At 39.3% G+C, this 21,634-nt stretch overlaps 2 protein-coding genes and 1 long non-coding RNA gene across 5 annotated transcripts in view; 2 read left to right on the top strand and 1 right to left on the bottom strand.

Annotated features, from left to right (window-relative positions):
• Window positions 1–3,423: 3,423 nt before the first annotated feature.
• On the bottom strand, window positions 3,424–10,492 carry LOC136263270 (uncharacterized). Its single transcript, XR_010704525.1, has 3 exons — window positions 10,367–10,492; window positions 8,564–8,612; window positions 3,424–8,015 (listed from the first exon to the last, which is right to left on the bottom strand). It is a non-coding gene; the product is annotated as an uncharacterized lncRNA (long non-coding RNA).
• A 197-nt stretch (window positions 10,493–10,689) lies between these two features.
• Window positions 10,690–21,634, top strand: part of LOC136263262 (metal transporter cnnm-2-like) — a 59,851-nt gene continuing 48,906 nt past the window's right edge. The window contains exon 1 of one of the 3 annotated variants that reach the window (XM_066057771.1): window positions 10,690–10,809. The gene's annotated coding sequence lies outside the window, so the exon portion shown is untranslated. The remainder of the gene's footprint in view (window positions 10,810–21,634) is intronic. The other 2 variants (XM_066057774.1, XM_066057772.1) reach the window with 2 other exon arrangements.
• LOC136263260 (uncharacterized) lies at window positions 11,804–16,248 on the top strand. The gene is made up of 9 exons (XM_066057769.1): window positions 11,804–12,196; window positions 12,253–13,825; window positions 13,872–13,919; window positions 13,970–14,475; window positions 14,523–14,717; window positions 14,952–15,179; window positions 15,240–15,465; window positions 15,524–15,565; window positions 15,618–16,248. The coding sequence occupies exons 1-9, from the start codon at window positions 12,104–12,106 to the stop codon at window positions 15,914–15,916; spliced, it is 3,210 nt and encodes a 1,069-aa protein (XP_065913841.1). The 5' UTR covers window positions 11,804–12,103; the 3' UTR covers window positions 15,917–16,248.

Below are 21,634 nucleotides of genomic sequence, written 5' to 3'. Positions count from 1 at the left end.
AAGTGTTCCATCAATCAAAACATTCTATTCATGGCATCCTTCAGCAATCAGCAAAAGTTGCTATATCTTGTTCGTATAGGATCTTCAATGCCAGATCCTCAACATCATAGGACGTTACTGATCTGTTGGACTAATTATTGTGCTGTGCTGTGTCTTGGTGTTGTTGTAATGTGTGTGTGTTGTTATTGTGTGTGTTTTTTTTGTTGTATTTATGCCTTGTGAGGGCCCTTGTTATTTCAACTTGTTACCCCTGAGTCTGGGCCCCCATTTTCTCTTGTATGTTGTCATACTTTCATGACGTTATCATCATCATTAGGGTGTTTGACTGTTCTATTAGAGAATCTCGATCTTTTTGAAATATTTCCTATTAACCCCAGTCTCACTCCAGACCTAGAGACTTCACTATTTTCAATGTCCAGATATTCACTAGCTATCTGATGCAATACTAACCTTATGATAGTATGTCGTGCGGCCAAGTACAGCCAGTGCGGGCGCGCGACAGACAAGTGTGTATTTTACAGGAACCAAAAAAAATAATTTACGGGAACCAAGAAAACGCCGTTTTCACGCATCCATAGCTCGATAATGGCTGGACGGAAGTTAGCCATTTTTGTTGTAGAAACTCCCTCGGAGTAGGGCACTTCCTATTCCGAATTTGAGGCGAATCCGCCCATCCATCACTGAGATACGCGCCTTCAAAGTTCGTCTTATTTTCTTCATATTTTTCTTCTTAATCTTTTTCTTCTTCGTCTCGCACAGTTTAGAAAAATCGTAATAACTCGCCCGTGCTTTGGTAGATATACTTAAAATTTGGAGGGCAGTAAGGGCGTAATACAGTACATTTGCAATCCAATTTTGGTAGAGATTAGACAAAGAAAATGGGAGTTATGCGAGATTTTTCAAAAATCCAAAGGTGATTTGTTGTCAGCAACAGAATAACTTGAAAATCGGTCTGTAGATGGAGTAACTATCATAGTGCAAACCTTTTGTGGTTTGAAAGAAATCGCACAACAATCATGGAGTTATAACAAAAACGCCAACCATGTGTAAAAATCGCATGATCGAGTTTTTAGTATTACTTATTGGGGTGGGGTAAAACCGGGACGGGGACAGGGACAACAGGGGTAAAACCGGGACGGGGACGAGGGATGGGGAAAATAAGGATAAAACCGGGACGGGGACAGGGATGGGGATGACCAACAGGAGTAAAACCGGGACGGGGACAGCAAGTATCACAGAAGTTATATAGCTAGCTGTCCATCATAAATACTGGCGATGTTTAATTAGAAAGAAGAGCTGATTAGTCTTCAAGCTATACTTAGTGTGTTTGCTTTCCTTGCCATTCCCACAGCTGACCCAAGTTAGTCAGATATACATGTGGTCATGTTGACCGAGGATCCATACACATGAATTTTCAAGTAGCTCATATGTGTATTATTTTGCATATTGATTTTGTGCACATTGCATTTATAGCTATACTTGCTGTCCAAGGTTCTGCAATTATATACTTAATTTCATTTGTTCATCATATTCATGATGATGTTTAAATTAAATATGGCTCAGTGGACAGGGCGGCTGATATACTTCCAGCATACAGGATAATATAGTTATACTTAGTAATATAAGATTGCCACTAGCTAGCTATACTGATGAGACAATGATGACATGATAATCACTGAAAATATAGGATTAGCTATATATACAAGACACCAAAATCATGAATTAAAAATGCAGCTCAGTACCTATAGTATAATAAAACAAATGCTAAGAAAAATCATAGATGTAGCTGTATAGCAATGTGTGGCATGCAAAACATAAAGTTATTCTCTACAAAAAGTAATTAGCATATGAACCGGTTAAAATTTTCAACTTTGTGGCCACGTTAGAGGAATATTTGACAAATCACTGTTATTTTGTTGACTTCATACCATCTTAATAGTAGGGACGTCCATGCCACATCTTGATAGAGACACAATGTCCTCCGGTATTGATGGTGCACCACCAAGTTAATAATGCTGACCATAATGATAAGTGACAGTGACAAGTTATTGATTTATTCTATGCTGATTGGAATTGCCCATGGACTTTTATTGGTAAACAGGCATGACAAAACTTTTGATTTACCTTTGAATTCATAAAACTGATCCCTTACACTGTTTGCTGTACAGACAGTAGCATCAATTCGATCAGTCATGGTATATTGTGCCTTTCGAGGTGGCGTGCTGGGAAATTCAGTTCCACAATAACCCATGACATGGCCTGGGATGGAAAATATGATCTATCAATCCAAGGAGTCAAGCAAAAACAATGGAGTTTAACTTCATCCATCTCAGACTGATAAAGATCCTCTGAGGAGGAAGAAAGATCAAACATTTTATCATTGGCTTCTTTCAAACAAAGGAAATCGTATACGGCATTTTTGTAGCAGCTTCATTGTCCAATTCAATATTGGCCAGGTCTATAGGTGTTCATCTATACAAGCTGTGATTAGCAGTACTGCTGTAATAATATCTGCATAATCAGTGTTAAAGCACTGGACTGATGTGTGATTATGCAAGAGCTAACTGAGCTAATGTGTGGGCAGAAATTCTAGCATGATAGTTCAGCTCCATTCTGGCAGGTTCATTGTATGCTGAAAATACCTGTGGATATAAACTGAAAACTAATGTATAGCGTATTTACAACTATTAAGGACAAATATTTTGATATCCAGGATAATTAGCTAAAATCTTGTACATAATATAATATCCATACAAAGTTGGGCCTATAGCTAATCATAATAGAGAAAAACCAAAAAAAGTTGTTTCTTTTGTATGCATGTAGTGCTCAAACATAATAACATACAGTGTATACATATGAAATGCATTTGAACACACACATATGTATATATGCCAATTGAATTGCATAACTACCTATAGTATCAGCAGTATACAAGCACATAACTGAGTAAACTAATTTTCAGGATGCACTTTTAGCTAAATAATTCCAGCTTCTTTTTCTGGACTTCCCACTGCATGTGCTTCATCTAAGCCTAGATCATAAAGAAACACTGTCCCTCCTTTAGGTTGGATGGGAGGATTAGAATCCAAAGTGTTGATGTACTCCTTATACGTTGTGTTAGCATTCTCCAAGTAATCTACAACTTGGCTATAGCCCAGAGCTACATTCAAATCGCTAGAAAATAAATTTTTAATACTGTGCAAGCCTCCCGGGGGAGCATGTATGCACATGTAAAGTAATTACAATCTGAGCGCGGAATGATTTGATCTTCCACTTCACAATCTATTTGAAAAACCGCTCAAGAGTATATTAGTGTGAAGTCTGGGTTTATATAGCTAGTTGAGGAGTCAAAATCTCTCTAACCTTATACGGTAGTTCAAAGGTTAAATTACTTCAGAGTTTATTTATTTATTTATCTATTTATTTATTTGTAATGTACAGGACTCAGAATTGAGTATATGGTACATGTAAACATACAAGTGATTAGTTAAATAAGTAATTTTCTAAAAGTGCTTTGAATTTGTCCAAGTCTGGTGATGTAACAATATGTTCTGGGAGGGTGTTCCAAAGTCGGATGGTGGAGGGAAAGAAGGAGTGTAGGTACGTGTTAGTTCTGGCTGCCAGGTGTATGAATCTCACACTGTGACCGCGGGTGGTTGTAGATGATTGGATAAGATAGTCATGTGGTACTGATATAAGATTATTGATAATTTTATAAAACATATGTAACTTGGCTTGATTTCTTCTGAGCTCTAAAGTTGGCCAGTTCAGATGGTTTAGCATTAATGTTACACTAGCTGTTCGGTTGAAGTTGTTATGCACAAACCTCGCTGAGCGACGTTGGACCATTTCAATTCTATTTATATCTCCAACTAGATGTGGAGACTAGACAGTTGAAGCATACTCAAGTGTAGGGCGGGTGTAAGTAGTGTAGCAAGCTGACTTGACAGACAGTTGGCACTGATTTAAGTTTCTTTGCAAGAAGGCTCTAGTTAAATTGGCTTTGTTGGTTATCTTGTTAATGTGTTCAGACCATGAGAGATTGTTTGTAATAGTAACACCGAGGTATTTTGCACTGTTGCTTTGTTCAATAACTGAGTCATAGATTGAATATCTTGATGTGTCTTACGGGTGATAGTTAAATGTATACATTTGGAAGGATTAAAACTCATTAGCCATTTCTTTGCCCATTCAGATAAGATGTCTAAGTCTCTTTGTAACATTGTTATGTCTTCAGGTGTGTGAATAATTCTATATGCTAAAGTGTCGTCTGCATACAGCTTAACATTGGATGAAACAGAGGAAGGGAGATCATTGATATATAGTAAATAACAAGAGAGGTCCCAGGGCAGAGCCCTGGGGAACACCTGACAGTACATCAACTGAGCTACTAGTAACATTATTCAGTACAACCTTTTGTGTTCTATTTGTGAGAAAGTCTTTGATCCATTCAAGTACCAAGTCTCGAATTCCATAATGTACAAGTTTTACAAACAGGTGCTGATGTGGTACTTTGTTGAAGGCTTTGGAGAAGTCTAGTAATATGACATCAATTTGTTCTCCAGAGTCAATATGATGTGAAAAATCTTCAATAGTGGTGAGTAGTTGGCTTTCACATGAGTGGTGTTTTCTAAATCCATGCTGGTAACTAGAGAGTATGTTGTGAGTAGAGAGATGCTTAAATATGTGACTGTAAATGACGTGTTCGAAAATCTTACAAGGGATACATGTCAGTGAGATCGGGCGGTAGTTAGATGGATTTGTGTGGTCCCCTTTCTTGAAGACAGGAGCAACCAGTGCTTTTTTCCATTCTGAGGGAACTTTATGCTGTTTCAGAGAAGCTTGGTACAATAGTGTAAGCATGGGAGCAACACTATGAATGGTTTCTTTTAGCAGTCTGGGATAGATTCCATCTGGGCCACAGGCCTTATGCACATCTAGACCACATATAGTAAGGAGGCAATTTCATTTACTGTAACATTGAGAGGATCTATGGAGGGATATGGAGAGCTATCTAAGTTTGGTAAATTGACAACATTTTCCTTAGTAAACACAGTTGAAAAGTAATTATTTAAAACATTTGCCCTAGATTCATATGAAGTATATGTTCCGTTGCTGTCCTCCAGAGTTGGTATACCAAAATTCTCTTGTCTTTTACTTTTAATGTAAGACCATAGTCTCTTGTGATTGGTATCATAGTCAGGGTTGGTGAGTTGCTGGAGATAACGATTGTGTGTCTTGCGGCATTCTTTCTGAGATAGTGTTTTAAGGGAACGATAGGCTGACTAGTCAGATGCTAGACCAGTGGTATGTGCTTTGTTGTATGCTCACTTCTTTCGATTAGAAAGGTGTTTAATATAAGCAGCGATCCAGGGGGCTTTAAAGTGGTTCTTGGAGGAGTTTGTGCTAGGAGACTGAGACATTCAGAGCATATAGACTTGAAGGTTTCCCATATCACTTCAACTGGAGTGTCTGATGAATAGTTAGACAAAAATTCAGAACAATATTGCATCATGATGTGATTGACTTGGTAAAAGTCAGCCTTATTCCATAAAAATATATGCCTAGATATTCCAGGAGTTGTCATTACATTACGTTGCAACAAGAAACAACAATATACTCGACATTTTTTCCACAAATAGACCATCCTTAATCACAGAATGTAAGGTAATCCCTGGTATTAGCGACCATGAAACTGTACATGTTGAAACCCATGGTCAAGGATTATTCTTTCAATAGTTTCACTAAGAGTTTCAGCATATGAGAGATTATTGGTAGGGGGGCGATATACTGATATAATAATCAAGTTACCTTGAACCAGCTGTACCAAACTACAGCTGGTTGGTGGGACATGGGCTGTGCTGTAGCATATCAGTTAGGAGGGATCATATAGGGCATCTGGTTTGGGGTAAATAGGCATACCACCAAATATACCAGCCTGAGCTTTATCATAGATGTTGAGGTACACATTTACCATGACCCAATCTTTGAGGGTCATGTGACAGATTAAGGGTCAGGTCACAAGGCTACAGCGCTCCAGCCCATTCTCCCAATCTCGATGCCTTGTTGTATCATGGTCATTGCCGCACACTGGTATACAGAATGCTTGTTTGTTTCAGCTCTATAGTCAATGTCATCTTCATAACACTCGATGCTGTGGTGCAATGATTCTTTCAAAATGCAATAATCAAGGCTTGCAACACAGTAAACATAGTAGTGGTGAGACAAGTTTACCAAATGTACTATCAGTACATGTACATCAACCAGACATGTAAGCTTCATACTTGGAGCACAAAACTTCTGACTGTGTAAATATTACTGCAACATTCAATTAGTGTGTGTTGCAAACTATGATTGCAAGTCCCTAGTCTGCTCCACAAATACCTCTGTACAGTACAAGTGAAGAATAATACCAACATATAAATGGACACTTCATTATGTTTTTCACTTCTCATTACAGTACATTATACATAAACACATGCAAAACACACTTAGATTTGCTACAAAGGAATATTGTCGGTTACATGTCAAAATTGGCTAATTTACAATTAAGTCACCAATTGCTGCAGATTGATTGCTGCCTTAAGCTTCTTGGTATAAGGACATCTACAGATCATCTAAGGCTCTTCACCATTATATAGGCAGGGGGCTTATCAGTGCTGAAGCAAGCAGGCTGACTAATACTGTATAGCGCCAAATTTTCGTAGTGTAAAAATTTTGGAATTTTCGTAATGATTCAGCAATTACGGATTTTTTTACTATGAATATTTTGGTTATAAGTGAAGCGCGTGTTTTAGTTTACCGAGTGGTGTTGTGTTGGCATGAGTTGCTGCCATGAGCCAGCTTAATTTGTTTAAGTTTTTTAAGGTGACTTCTTCATCACCTCAAGTAGTACTACCTTCCCCAGATGGCCCCCCGGCGCTGTTGCGCGAAGTCCCATCAACAGCAATCAGTGCCGCGAACGAGGAAGTTGAGAAAGCCATAGTGAATCAGTCTGAAGGCAGTATTACAAAGAAGAGAGGTTGTTATCAGAAGTTTACACCCCAACAGAAGGCCATCATAGGAAACTACGCACTGATAAACGGCCCCAGTGCTGCAATTCGCCAATATGTAAGGGAATTTCCTGGTTTAAGATACACCCGATACACCACAGTGTGTGACTGGAGAAAGGCAATATCGATTCAACAGCGGAGGGAGCACGACACAGTGACAGAACTACACGGTAAGAAAAGAGAACGGCCACCAACACTTCCAACACTGTAGATTCAACACTTGTAGTGCTGAATCAATGAAACGCGTGATGGCAGCTGTGTATATACGAAATTATTTTCTACGAAAGTTTTATTTACCAAAATATCCAAAAATTTACAAAATTTTAGCGCTACGAAAATTTGGTGTTATACGATAGGCCATCATCATCTATCACATAGGCTACTCACTTCCTGGAATATAAATGCTAACAATAAATAACAATTATTATTGTGATATGTAATGTGTAAATAATATGAGGTGGTATAAGCAGTGGACCTGGAAATGAAGAACTCGGTTGGTACTTCACAATATTCATACCTGTTACCTCTACAAGTCACAGCGTCCCGTCTTGCATGACCACATCACTTACTCTATATCATGGTGCCTCACACAATCCATAGCATTTAGTGCCTACTCTGAAAGAGGGTTTGGACTGCTTAGCATAGACCATTCTGATGGGTGCTCATTTTCACACCTCCAGCTATGCACCAATATTAATAAATACTAGAAGGTTTAACTTCTCATGCACTACATGAAGCACACAAGGCTATTTGTCAAACTGCTTGTGTAACCAGCAGCTCCTGCCAGCAGTCACCCTTTCACTGAAAATGTTTCCTGGAAAAAAATGTCGTACAAAATTTCTCCAGTTACACAATACTAGTGTACTTGTCATACAGAAAGCCAGCTGTAACCAGTGAGCAGCCAGTCCGACCCCTGACAATAGACGTCATGTGAGGTACTTTGATGCTGCAGAAGTGCTATAACTATGTAAGATGAGACACTGTGACTTGTAGAGGCATCTAATACAATTATAGAATGCATAAACACTTAGAAATATATAAAATTTCTGGATCCCTGCAGGTCCTTGGTCCTGGGTTTATTACTTTCTGGGGTAGGGAATTATATTAGTACCGACTTGTGTACAATAATCTGTATTTGTAGCTATAAATACCTTAAGGGAATGTCCGAGAAGTTAGACTAAAGTATTCTAGGACTATAGTATTCTAGGGATGGGGGTATTGATATTTCTGTCGTACAACTATTGTCATGAGCCATTATCACAATTATTGTACACTTAACCACCGTAACAAAATATTCAACTAAATATTTAAGATGAATTTACCTATTCAATTATTATGTGATAATTGCCGATTTTAATTATCACTAAGAGACAATGTCAACTATTGTCAACTAAATATCATGATAATTTGATAATTGCCCATCCCTATAATATTCTTGCATCAATACTACAAAACCATGCCCCCAAGATTGCATATGGTCTATTGTAAACTCAGAAACAAAATACACTTACATTAGGATTGCTCAAGCTGGCAAGTTCTGTGGCATCTTGTTTCATTAATCTGCAAAATAAGCAATTGATATAAAATTGACAATACGCACAACACAATAAACATTTGAAGATAAATTATTAAATTTTGCTGCATACATACTCAGTTTGTGTTTATAGAAAATACTGGATGAGTGCATGACATCATGTTTATCACTGGTACAATGAAAAAAGCTATTTACTATTGTATTGTGTCAATTGTGGCCGGTCGTGTAGTCTTGTTTAGTGTCCAGGGGTACACAGCATTACAAGAGAAATAAAAGCTGGATATCAAATGAACATTTATGCAGCATTATGTTAAGAATGAGCTCTATTAGGCTTGAATCTGCTGAGGAAAGTATCCTAAGCACTTGAGTATGTGCAGGAAAATCCACCTTGGACAAGACTAGTAACTTGTAGGAAGTTAACATAGATAGAAGCCGTGGAGCTCAAAGTTCCATAATAACCAGTTATAGTCATGGCAACTGTAATAGCATGAACCGGCCAGCATCACAGGGCATACCAAGCCACCGTTCTAACCATTTGGTTATGTTGTTTCACCTGTAAGAATTTACGGTGAAAGCAAGCAACAGCACAAAGCAGAGATTCAGTTGTACTCATCATAGTTTAAATTCCAACCTTGCCCCATGTGTACATAACCAGTGAGCTTACAGTTTAAATATGCATGACATTGTCAGGCACATTGGTAACCACCTGGTAGCAATAATGCCGCCATACATTATGTTCAGTATATTAAAGTTACAAGCTCGAGGCAAAGTAAGGTAAGTAAGGGGGTTTCCGGACAGCTGGGTATTCCGGACACTTAGTTTTTAATCTGCTACTGAAGGATGGAATAGAAACCAATCAGGCTATGGTTTAAGTACTTAAGTACCCTACTTGTGTACTATAAAATACTAAAGTTTTGTTTTGATAGCTTTAAGGATTGCCGAGATACATCACAATTCGCTTGCGCGTGTAGAATATTTTTGTGTAAAAAACTTTTACTACGCATGTTAACAGGAGATTGAGAGCACCGTTCATAATTCTAAGCGACCATAGGCACCACAAATAATCAGTCACACTATTCAGTGAACGGATACATGATTTAGAGATAGTACAACTGGAATCCAAGCCGATTACCTGCGACGTGTTAACTGGCACGCAATCAACACAACCAGCAGCCCAGAGAAGCCCCAAGCAAGGATCCGCGGGGCTACACTACTTAACTATGCTGTTTCGGTGTTAAGGCAAGGACTGATACAGATTTCCAAGCAGTAGATCAAATGTCGCATCTTCGAAAGTGCTGCAAGACACACGCACGGTCCGAGCAAGGCTGGCAGCAGTTCTGCTTCTTAAAAATCGCTGTCACCAACAAAGTAACCACACAAACAGAATGCTATCAGTCTCTGCTGGGCCTTGACACTGAATAGAGTGCAGCATTTCCCATAGCAATGGCAGGTACGTCTTTTTTTAGTGGTGTCCGGAAACCCCAGCCACATAAAATTTTGACAATTTCTCAAACTACAAATTTAAACTGCTCTTTCTCCTAGTACCCTATACTTCACCACCCACACTTTATACCACCGATAGCCTAGCTCATTAGCTACAATTCGTCACTAAGCATTTTAAAATCCGTTTTTCTTTCGAGGAGGAATGAACAAATTTCTAATGCGTGTGCAAACTTTGTCCGGAAACGCCCGCCCCTACCTTAGTGATTCACTTGCTCATACTATGAATGTGTGCGTACACAAGTCACTGCAAATTTAGTTTAACACAGGGGTGAGTTACCGTGCCTTCCATATCCATAACAGAGTCACCAGTTTCTCGAGTTTATCTCCTTTATAAAGGTCACTCACTCGTCATTGTTATGCAGAAAACGTGGTTAACAACTTCGTGTGGTGATCAATCAGTTTCCTGTATTACGTAACGTTGTGGTTGAGCAAGTCTGTACATAACGAGATTAATATATAAAAGTCACTTACATTGTTACGCAGAGAAACCACAATCTATTGTGCGTTAATCACGTGATTTAAAACCTGAAGTTCAAAGGTCGTAGGATTTCTACGTATAATAAGATTCTTTCTAAACATATCCCGTAAAATTAGCGATGGGACTTCAGCGTCGAGTTCGGATACTTCATAGTTTCGTGCACTGCCAGGTCACATGACGTTACGCCCCTGATTAGCAACTAGCAACTGTTCCTGAAAAAAACAACGGACGTGTAAGGAAAAGTATGAGAACTGTTGTATTCTGTTTTAAATAATCTTTACGAAACTGCGACAGCCAAGCTGTAAAATCATAGATTATATAACCTATGGTAAAACATACTCTCATGAGCTCATAAGCACAGAGGCGTATCTAGACCAATTGTGATGCCCGGGCAAACCACTAACCTTGCAAGCAACTAAGTGAGCAACCTGTGGGATGTTCATACGTACACTCATAAAAAATTGTTTTTAGTGCAAAGCATGGCTAGCTATTCTGTATAGCTGCTAACTCTATCTGTATGGTGCATGAACATAAGCATTTATACAGCCTATCTAGCTAATCGCTACTGCATGATCGCTACCTAATCGATTGTGGGATGTAAATGTAATAGTAATATCTATGGTAATAGTAATCACGTGCAGCGCCACACACACTTAAGAGATCTTGTGTGATAAGTCCTCCTCCGGTCCTCCATTGAAGATGTGACTCACTAAACATGACAATTCATCCACTGACTGGCTCTGCTTCAGTGAACTCAGGTCTACAAAAAATGGTGGCAAAATTGGCAAAAATCCTGGTGATCTCCCACCACTGCGACTAATACAATTATGTTTTAATAATAGCTCACATCACATATCACACTCCACTCCTAAATCGTACAACACTGACTACACTGACACCTCGCTCCACACTGTTCCCCTTGTGTCACGTTGTATCTAAATAAATTTCGGGCACTATTAGAGGACTCTATAGAGCTAGTCTCGCGTGGCCAGACCCTTTCTGCGCAGCCGCTTATTGATTGGAAATTGTAAGTGCCTTGTAGCGCGGTGCTTATAATTTCCAATCGATAAGCGGCTGCGCGGAAAGGGTCTGGCCACGTGAGACTAGTATAGAGCATTATCACGGACCTCGCACCACCAAACAATAATCAGACAAAAAAAAAATCTGACAAGATCCAACCATAGATATATATATATATATATATATATTATATAGTCATACCAAGAGTACATAATAAAAATAGGAAGGGAGAGTGTCTAACTGTCAATATGCGCCGTACAAAATCACTTCGTACGATTGGCGCCCTTGTATGGATGCTATTTTCCGTATATCACCGTTTTCAATCGTATTTAATTCTCACATTGTAGAGAACAAGGCTAGCGTTGATTGCTGACGATAAGGTGAAAGCCAACCCTTCTAGTATGGTTATCTCGATCGATTTGAGACTTTGTTGGCTGCTTTTTACGCGGGAAATAAAGGCGAGTGGAATTTCGAAGACCAGCGCGATAAATAGAACCGAGATGAACGCTTCCTGAAATGGCTGAAGAAGGAATGCCAAAGAGGCCAAGCAACACTAGCAGGCGTCGCCATATGTTTGAGAGCAGGGATAATGCGAGTCACGCTAATTCGGTGAGTTTCGTAGTAGAATTGTAAATCGTTGTGATTGAGGTTGTGATTTACTATAGGAGCCGCTTCGTCCATCATGCTTCACGGATCCTCCCAGGGCTCCGCAAATTGGAGCGTACTCAGGCGTATATCAACAGTGGCAAAGATTAATTTTTCCTACGCCATTATATAATTTTGTTCCAATGTTAAACCGCCCATTCCAAGTACTTTCAGCACCACCACCGTATTTTTACCAACGTCAACTCGTAGACAGCACTATTCAATCAGCAACCTCTAATGTATTTGTGCCAGACCGTTCTCAATTTCAGAACGAAGATGTCGCTTCACAACAAGACCAGTTTGAGATAGTAGAAGCCGAGGTAGGATCTAATTCGCAGCCAGACCAAACTGATATTGCAGAAGCTACCTCAGAGTTGGACCAGACCGAGATTACAGAATCTACTTCAGAGTTGGACCATACCAAGATTGTAGAAGCTACTTCAGAGCTGGACCAGACCGAGATCACAGAATCTACTTCAGAGTTGGACCATATCAAGATTGTAGAAACTACTTCAGAGCTGGACCAGGGCGAGATTGCAGAATCTACTTCAGAGTTGGACCATACCAAGATTGTAGAAGCTGCTTCAGAGCTGGACCAAACTGAGATTACAGAATCTACTTCAGAGTTGGACCCTACCAAGATTGCAGAAGCTGCTTCAGAGCCAGACCAAACTGAGATTGCAGAAGCTGCATTACACCAAGTACTAACCTTGAAGAGTGCCATTAAGGAAGGCAAATCAGTTTATCCAGAATTGCTATTTATGAAAAAAGAAAGCAATGGTTTAGTTGTGTTGGAAGTGACACAGAAGAAGGTGCATAAGGTGTCCGGAAGTAGCTATATTTCAGTAGCTAGAATATTATTTATACCACCAGAATCAGATTGTGAGTCTGAATTCAGTTATGATGTTCAAATTCTTTTCACTTCCATTCAACATGGCACTGTAAGTACTCTGCCAGACCTTCTTAACATCTGTAGTTTGCTTTCCACCAGTGCACAGTTTAAATTTTGTCCAGGACTAGAGGAGAAAGCTTACTTTGACAACTACCACAAAATTATAGGCTACAATATAAAGAGCGTTAGGATTTGGGAAAAGCCCTTTACTCGTATTGACTCGAAAACTTGTTTATTGTGGCACCAGTTGTCTAAGAACAACAAAAAGGAAGATAAATTAATGTCCGAAGTCCTTTGTTCTAGTTGTAAACGGCTAATTTGTAACTTGGAACACCAGAAACGTAGGTCGGAAGAATTCAGTCCAGCTAGAAAGCTTGCCAGGCAGAAGCCATCATCTCAGTATAAGTTTAAATATTTGTCTCCGGCTAGTACAGCAATTAGAAAAAAAGCAGCACAAATGGAACGTTCTAGTGACAAGGCAAAGTTGGCCAGACATGAAGATATGGAGCTGCTGCTGGATAATGATCAGTCAGAAGAACTTTGTAATATAATGAAAACCATTGAGGAGTCATGTCCAGATGAGCTTCAGCAGGTTTTTCAAGAAGGAGAAAACCATTCTGTTGGAAATCAGGTGCGAGACTCATGGGAGTTGGACAAGCTTCATGCAAAAGAAAGTTTTTTTAAAGATCAGATAAAAAATGGTAAGTGGTTTAAACTGGAATTTACTTTTATTTTGTTTATTTTTAGAGACCGGGAAGCGTAGCAATCGCTGGAATATAGTGACCATCAGAATTGGTTAGTGGTTTGCTGCTTGAGTTAGATGTGTTGTAAATTTTTCTTTTTAGCTCTAGCTGTGTTTGTCCGTAGCCCTGCCGCTTATGAACCTTTGAAGTCTTTCAATATTCTGCAGCTTCCCTCACGTGCTACTTTGCAAGCTTTCACTGGTGCCTTTCTACATGAGGCTGGTGCATCTCGTGATGCAATCAGCAAACAAGTTGAAAAATACAACATCTTTCAACAAAATTGCAAACGAGAAGGGAAGTTAATACCACAATCTAATGGAGCATTGATCTTTGATGAGGTCAAAGTCGTGTCTTCGTTAATGTGGAACTCAAGGAATCACAAGATTATTGGTCTTGCCATGACCGAGGAAAACCAAGCATCACTGCACGACGTATTTCAGCTGTTTGACGGGGACCATCGTGTAAAACAAACCAGCTATATTCTTCAGTTTCTGTGGAGGGATGTGACATCTTGTTTTGATATTGTTGATCCTTGTTTTTCTAGTGAAGAGGCAGTGAATGCAAAAGTTGTGGGTGCTTGTGTATTTGAGACTATTCGACTTTTTCAAGTAAGCGATGCATTCATGACATTATCTGTTGTAATTGGAGTTTATAGGTTCATGGGTTACAAACTAGCCTTTTGATCTGTGATGGTGCTGCACCGAATTTGTCTGCTTTGAAAACCACACATGGTCATTCTGGCATGTATGGTATTGGTACAGGTGCTGATGCATATTCTATAAAGCCCTGGTTTGTCAACCCGTTCAAGCCTTCACACTACATCTACTGGCTCATATGTCCTAGCCACCAGGTATATCATTGCTACAATGGAACATGTCTTAATGGCCATCTGTATAAAAACACCGCCTCCTTCAAAATGTCTGGGTTTACCCAAAAGAAATTTGTGAATGTATATGTATGTTACCTGCCTATAAAATTTAAGGTATACACGTTTTCCTCTGTTTTGTAACTGGCTCAAGACTGTTTCCATTGTATTTATGTACATAATATAATTTATAATTTTATGTTAATCTCTGTTATGTAGCTGAAGAATATGATAAACGCACTATTTTCTTCTCAAACTGGTGGAACGAAGAGTTTCTGCACTGAAAAAGGGATTAGCTTTGGGTGGAAGACGATCTTTGATTTATATACACGGGAGTGTTCCAGGCGGGATAATGGTAATGCAAGGATGGTTTCAAAGTTGCGAGAGTCATATGTTTTGCGTGACTCCTGGACAAAACTCAATGTCATGCCAGCAAAAATTATGCAGGTGAGCTCACTGAATTCCTTTTTGTGTTGTGACATTTTATAGTATTTTCTATACATGCAGCAAGAAGTTTTGTCAGAATTATATAACTACGTTACCCAAGATCCTCTTCCAGTTGACTATGAAAGTGTCAAAGCAACATTGTGTTACTTGGAAGCATGCAACAAGATATTCGAGAAAGGGCTGTTGAGTCATCATAAAGTGTGTGATCCGAATAACAAGGTGATTGGCTCAATCAAAGAGGGATTTGCTTTTTTCACTGAATGGCATGCTGGCCTCTCAAGAGATGGTAACTTATTTGTGTGTTTTAAGTGTGTAATGTTCATTGTATACGGTATATCATGTAGGTGATGTTGCAGCGCTTGACAAAAGATTTATCAGCTGGCAAAGTGAGAAAATTCTTATTGCGTGTGTTAAGTAATGTACTATTCTTCTTTGTAGCATTTGATCTTCTGAGAGTCTGTGTGCATGGATTTTTAGGTTTTGCAGACTACTTTTTTCAAGAATACCCAGATAACTTCATCAGTCCTGTACGATTGTCTGGAAGTGCGGTTGAGACACTGTTTAGTCAGTTTAAACACACCAGTGGGGGTAAACTGAGCTCTACAAATTATTCCATTGCAAGAGCTGCCCATTTAGTGAAACATTCTGTTAGCTACCACGATGGCTCAAAAGGATACCGAGATGTTCCTCTGCACTTATCTGAGTCTGTCTTAGAGAAAAAGAAGTACGGATTCTAGTAGCAAAGCATATAGATGTAAAGTTCTTGTACACTGTATTTTTTTGTTTGGCTGACCTATGCATGCACTTAGTATTCTAGTCACTATAGTACCTGTATCCAATATTCCTCTTATGTTTAGTTGCTCTTTAGTGTATCTTAATAGTAACTGTGTTTGTCTTGTTTGCCTTTGTAAGTTTTTTTACTATTTTCCCTTTTACTGCTCAGTGACGCTTATAGCTGCATTCCCCTTATTTGTGTACTATTGTATGGTAATTGTACGATGTATTTGAATGTTCACTCCATTACATTACTTGATTATAACAATTTATTGTATTTTGCTTTTAAGGTTAACATGGTTACTAAGTAAAGAGTCTCTCAAGTTTTGCCCTGCCAAAGAACCACTTCCTTTGCTGGCTGCAGTTCTTTGTTTAAAGGAATCCAAGTATTCTTGAACTCGAGTGTGGCAAACTTTACGGGTTAGTTCTTGAAACACTGAATCAAAACCAGCAAAATTAGCATCCTTCAATTCAGTTATTTTGTTCACCACAGCATTAACAAAAATTGATCGTAGACTGGAACTGCCTACAACTTGATCAGGTAATGTTTTTAAAAGTTCAGAACCATGTTTCCTGAAATTTGTGTCATTGCAATTTTCTTTAGTAGAAATATCAACTGCTTTTAAAAAGGGAACCAGTTCAATGCATGGAAAGTACATGTAGCCATTGTCCCTGTACTTGAGATAGCCAGGCACGTCACTTTTATCTTCTGGTTTATGTATACTACTCTTCTGTAATACTGATATTTCTATAGATACCTTGTCAGTCAATGCACAGGTTTTGATTCGAGAATACCTACTGCGTAACATACTTGCAATAGCAGCCCCGCCGAAGCGATAATATACATCATCAGAATCTGCAAACACAAGCCTGGACATCATCAGGACTACTTGTTTCAATGACTGAATGACACTTGCGGAGTAACTCATCATATATACAACCACAGAATAATATAAGGAAAGTCTTACATCTCTCCTTCTGTAGTGAATACTTTGTTGAAAGATGGTGCCATTGGGATCGGACAGATACCACATCAACTGCTATTGGGTCTGAAGGGTGTAACCCAATCATGGACAATTCACGGTTACAGTCAACAAGAAAATAACTGCAGTGGTGATGCCATTTAAGTTGAAACTGAAGATATCGGTCAGACACAGCTGAAATGGCAGCACATTCTTCATACAGCATTACAAATCTTTTTTTTAAGTGTTCACTTAAAAATTCAATATCACTCACTGGCAGAGAATCACAGAAATCTTTCAGGTCTTCACTTGCTAAGGGAATCTGGTTGGATACTCCAATCTTGGCTAGCATGGACAGCGTAGTATTATGCACACTACGAGCATGATTAGCAACACTGGTCTTCTCGGACTTATTCAGGACTTTTCTCCGTCTAGTCTTACCATTTCCATCTTTATCCTTTTCTCCAGTGTCTGTTGTCACCTTCTTACTAGAATGAGTTCGATTTCTCGTACTCGAACTGCCTCGCAAACCACTCGTTTCACTAGGACCCGCCTTGGCTTTGTCGGTCTTTTTCACACACGACTGCAGAGAACGTTTAGTTTTCTTGTGATTACCCTTGGGTTGCGCAGATATCCTTTTACGCGGCTGTCTCACTTCTCCCCGCTCCATTCCACGTGTTGGGTCTTCGCTCATCACTGATATTTCTCGTGATCTATTATCGATATCATATGTTTACTCCAATATCGATATCATTGTTGTGGGCGGTATAACCTATAAGGGTGACATAAAACTGCTAGTGCGAGTGAGACACGAATTTACACAGTGAAAGTGTTAAACTGCTACAATACGGAGTGATTTTGGTGGAATCAGTACAGTTAGACACTCTCCCTTCCTATTTTTATTATGTACTCTTGGTTATACAACGGCCACGAGTGCTCTGCCTGATATAAACGCACGAGCCTGAGGGCCATCAGGCCCGAAGGCAAGTGCGTTTATACAGGCAGAGCACAAGTGCACGTTGTATAACTGTTATGTACCATTCACCTAATAGGTGGGGAGAGTCTCACAAGACAGCTGTAACGCTTATAAAGGCCAGGTTTCTAACATCGATTGTGGGTAACCAAGCCTGACGTTGCGATGACGTTCCCCCTGCATTACTGCAGCCACCTGAGATATTGAAAGCTAGTACGCTATGGGATAATTATATCACTAACCTGCATTCGCTGTTCCACTGTCATCATGTAGTGCTCAGCATGCCAGCGTGCCATATAGACTACGCACCAGACTAATCGCCATAGTGATTCTCTCGAGCAAAAAAAATCAGCTAAATAGACGGTTTAAGTAAACAAAACCTAACTACTAAACGATACTAGTCTAATTCTTACTATTCACACTGGCTAAACTCGAATCTGGTGGCATGACAAAACTGGTTACCACAATCGAACTTAAAGGTTAGTATTATTTAGAATATATTTGTTTTATTGAGTCATTGTCGAAGTGGACTACTGTTTAATCTGGGCTAAGATGGCACCAGACTAGTAAGGTGTATAAGTACGTTTATATATATGTAGACTACAGTTGTGGCCACCTGCGTTGGCTTTTTCGATCGCCATTGGCTGCTTGTAAACATTATACGTATTGGTGACGTTATGGCCCACAATCGACCTTTACATGTCAGGCTATAAAAGAATTCGAGTGATCTGTGAAGTGTCTTTCCACCTATTAGGTGAGGTGTCGTAGTGGTCTTCGCCACCGGCACTTGTGCTATGCTGCACAAAACCACAGCCAGTGCAATATCTGTATATTGCACTGCGGTCGGTGCATTATAACTTATAATGCACTCGTTGTGGTCTACAAAACCGCAGCCAGTGCGTTATAAGTTATAATGCACTCGCTGCGGTCTGCAGCAGTGCAATATACAAATTATGGCACTGGCGGTGCCTTTGAACTGCCCACGCAGAGTGGTACATATATATATATATATATGATCTGACTAACAGCCAACTGTGAACACTCACACGTCACGTGGAGAACACATGGCGCCATTTTCTGATTTTAACTGAACGCGCAGCGCTAACTTGTTCCATCTCGTGGTGCACTCCTTTTTAGAGAGGGTGCAAGTCTTGATGCATGTGTCGATGGCAGGCAGAATCCGAGGCAGAAGCTGTTGGCAAATATCGTAGAATTAATAGTGACGGAGGTGGGAGAGGTTTTATGTGCTAAACGCGATGTTTTGAGTCAACGGTGGCTGCGTGACCCAACCATTTTCTGATGCCCAGGCAAAGTGAAGTGATGCCCGGGCCTACACCACTGCATAAGCAACTTTACTTTAGGAGGACTTCATTGAAACCTAGGTGCCAATTGAAAGCTTTTCCTATGTGTAATCTACGAGTAATTTATTAAATGGTGCGGTGAACCCGACCAGTGGTTTGATCGTAGATCGGGTTGATGTGGGGGGGGGGGGGGGGAGTGGATGGGGTGGGGGGAGTGGATGGGGTGGCTAGCCAGCCACCCACCATGAATTGAACTTTACTTACACACGCAAAATCAAAGCATTATGAATATTTACAGCTGCTTTCAGAATTTGACCGCCTACAGATTCTTAACTATTATGAAACAGTAGAAATTAGTGTGCTAGGTCACTATCTGCCCAGCAGTGTTCATGCTTTAAAGAGTTTTATTGATTTCACTCAGCCGTCTATTGCCACCAAATCTAACATAAGACAGACTCTAGATAGAGCAGCCAACACTTGCATTACATGCTCACTAAGAATTTTCTTGGCTAGGAACTGCAGTGAGTGGTCTCCTTAAATTTGTAACTACTAATCACCTTTTTTTTTTGTCTACTGTATGTATGTATGTTTGTCAGTTTTGTTCTTGTATTTACCTTGCTGTGCCCACACAGATCTTTTACTACGATCTGATTGTGGTCGCACGAGACCGAGGTCGCACATACTATAAGCTAACTCTACTTATTGTGTTTTCTCATTTATAATAATGATGGTTCTCTCTCATAGCTAAAGTACTCAAACTAATCATATAAAACACTTGTAGTACACATTTTTCTGTTACGTTTAGGCCCAAACTCTTTGCATTATTTGTTCAACATTCAGTGGGAAACTAAGTCCTGCATTGCCAACACTCCGAGGTTACCCAGTCTTTCATCATTCATAGTGGTGTGCAATCATGAATGGATTTGCCTGAGACAAGAAAAGGTGATGATTGAGTCTAACAATGGAATAGTATTTGTGACTCTTTAGTAATCAGTTGGTGAACTTACTGTAGAGTTTGGTCTAGTTTGACGACCTTTTATAACATGGGGCATGCTTTCATTGCTGTCAATATCTCTGCATAGATTGAAAGCTTTACGATAAATTTGATTATGCTCAGCATTTGCATTTTCACAAAGTTGCTTGTATAATGCTCCTTGACCTCATGATTTTGTTAAAACCAAAATAGCTATGCTTTTTGTAGTCATCCTTGTAAGCATTCTGCAATTGGCTTAATTGGCTCCAATAATTCTTTTGACAGCAAAAATACAACCACATGCTCAAAGCTCGTAAAAATATGCTTTAAACCATTGGCAGTACTTCAAGATTCAGAATCCCTTATTTCCATTAGGATAAATTTCACTGTCATTATCAGCAGGTAAACAAATCTGTTCCCAAGTCTTAACCAGGTAAGGATACAATTCAAAAATTGTAGTGAGCTTTAGTTATAATAGCTACTAGCATGTCACTGCTTACAAGTGTTTCTTTAGGTTCAGTACAATGGGCCAGCATAAAATTTACATTTATAATTTTCGGTCAAAATCACTTCCAGATCCAATCTCAGGGGGGAAATTTTCAAAAATTTTCTGGAGGTGCATGCCAGACCCCCCTAGTAAGAGCATGCTTCGCACACTGAACCTATTAACACAAACACTTTGATAAATCCCCACTTTGTTAGCTAAATGGCAGTGCTTGTTGTATAAAAAAAAAAAGCAAAAGCATGAAACTAAGCCAGCCATTTATTTCTGGATCATCCCCCTGTAGATATCAGCAATATAGGCCCTGTGTGAAGGCTTGGCACTGTTAGGTACAATTTGTGAATTTGCGCAATTTATAAATTGCGCACTGTTGTCGTTGTGCATTTTGTGAATTGATAATTTGCACAGTAATTTGTAAATTACTACGCAATTCGTCAACTCACTATAACATTGTATGAAAGTTGCGCATTTCATGAACTCCTAGATTCTAGTCCATATGGTGGCTTAGAAGGACAGTCCACTGTGGCCTTGTGAAAGTCGCTGTGGTCCTTTGATATCTGCTGCGGACTAGTGAGAGCCGCTGCGGATTTGCTGACTCACATGATTTTCCATTCCTGTAATCTGGCCACGTGTGATCTGTTTATTTTGTCACCTGAAGACTGAAGAACTGATTCGTGGGAAACTATGAGATTCAGGCAATTTAATCAGTCTACGAATATAGAACTTTTTAAGTTATTTATTTATTAATACTTCACAGGACTGTACAGATCAATACAAAATTGAACTCTCCTTGAGAACGTAACTATTAAATTACAGACCTGAAGGTCTACCAGTATCTTGCACTGGTAGCCATAATTAATTACCTACAAATTACAATTGGCTATGTATTTATAAATAATAATTACAAGGGGTAGTTACAAAGAGTACAAGTTAAAGAATAAAATAGTTTGTAGGAGCTTGAGTGTTTAAA

The sequence above is a fragment of the Dysidea avara genome, chromosome 8 (genome assembly GCF_963678975.1).
Source record: "Dysidea avara chromosome 8, odDysAvar1.4, whole genome shotgun sequence".
In the NCBI taxonomy this organism is placed as follows: domain Eukaryota; kingdom Metazoa; phylum Porifera; class Demospongiae; order Dictyoceratida; family Dysideidae; genus Dysidea; species Dysidea avara.
Note: the sequence above shows the minus strand (reverse complement) of the source record. Positions and strands in the feature narration are given on the sequence as shown.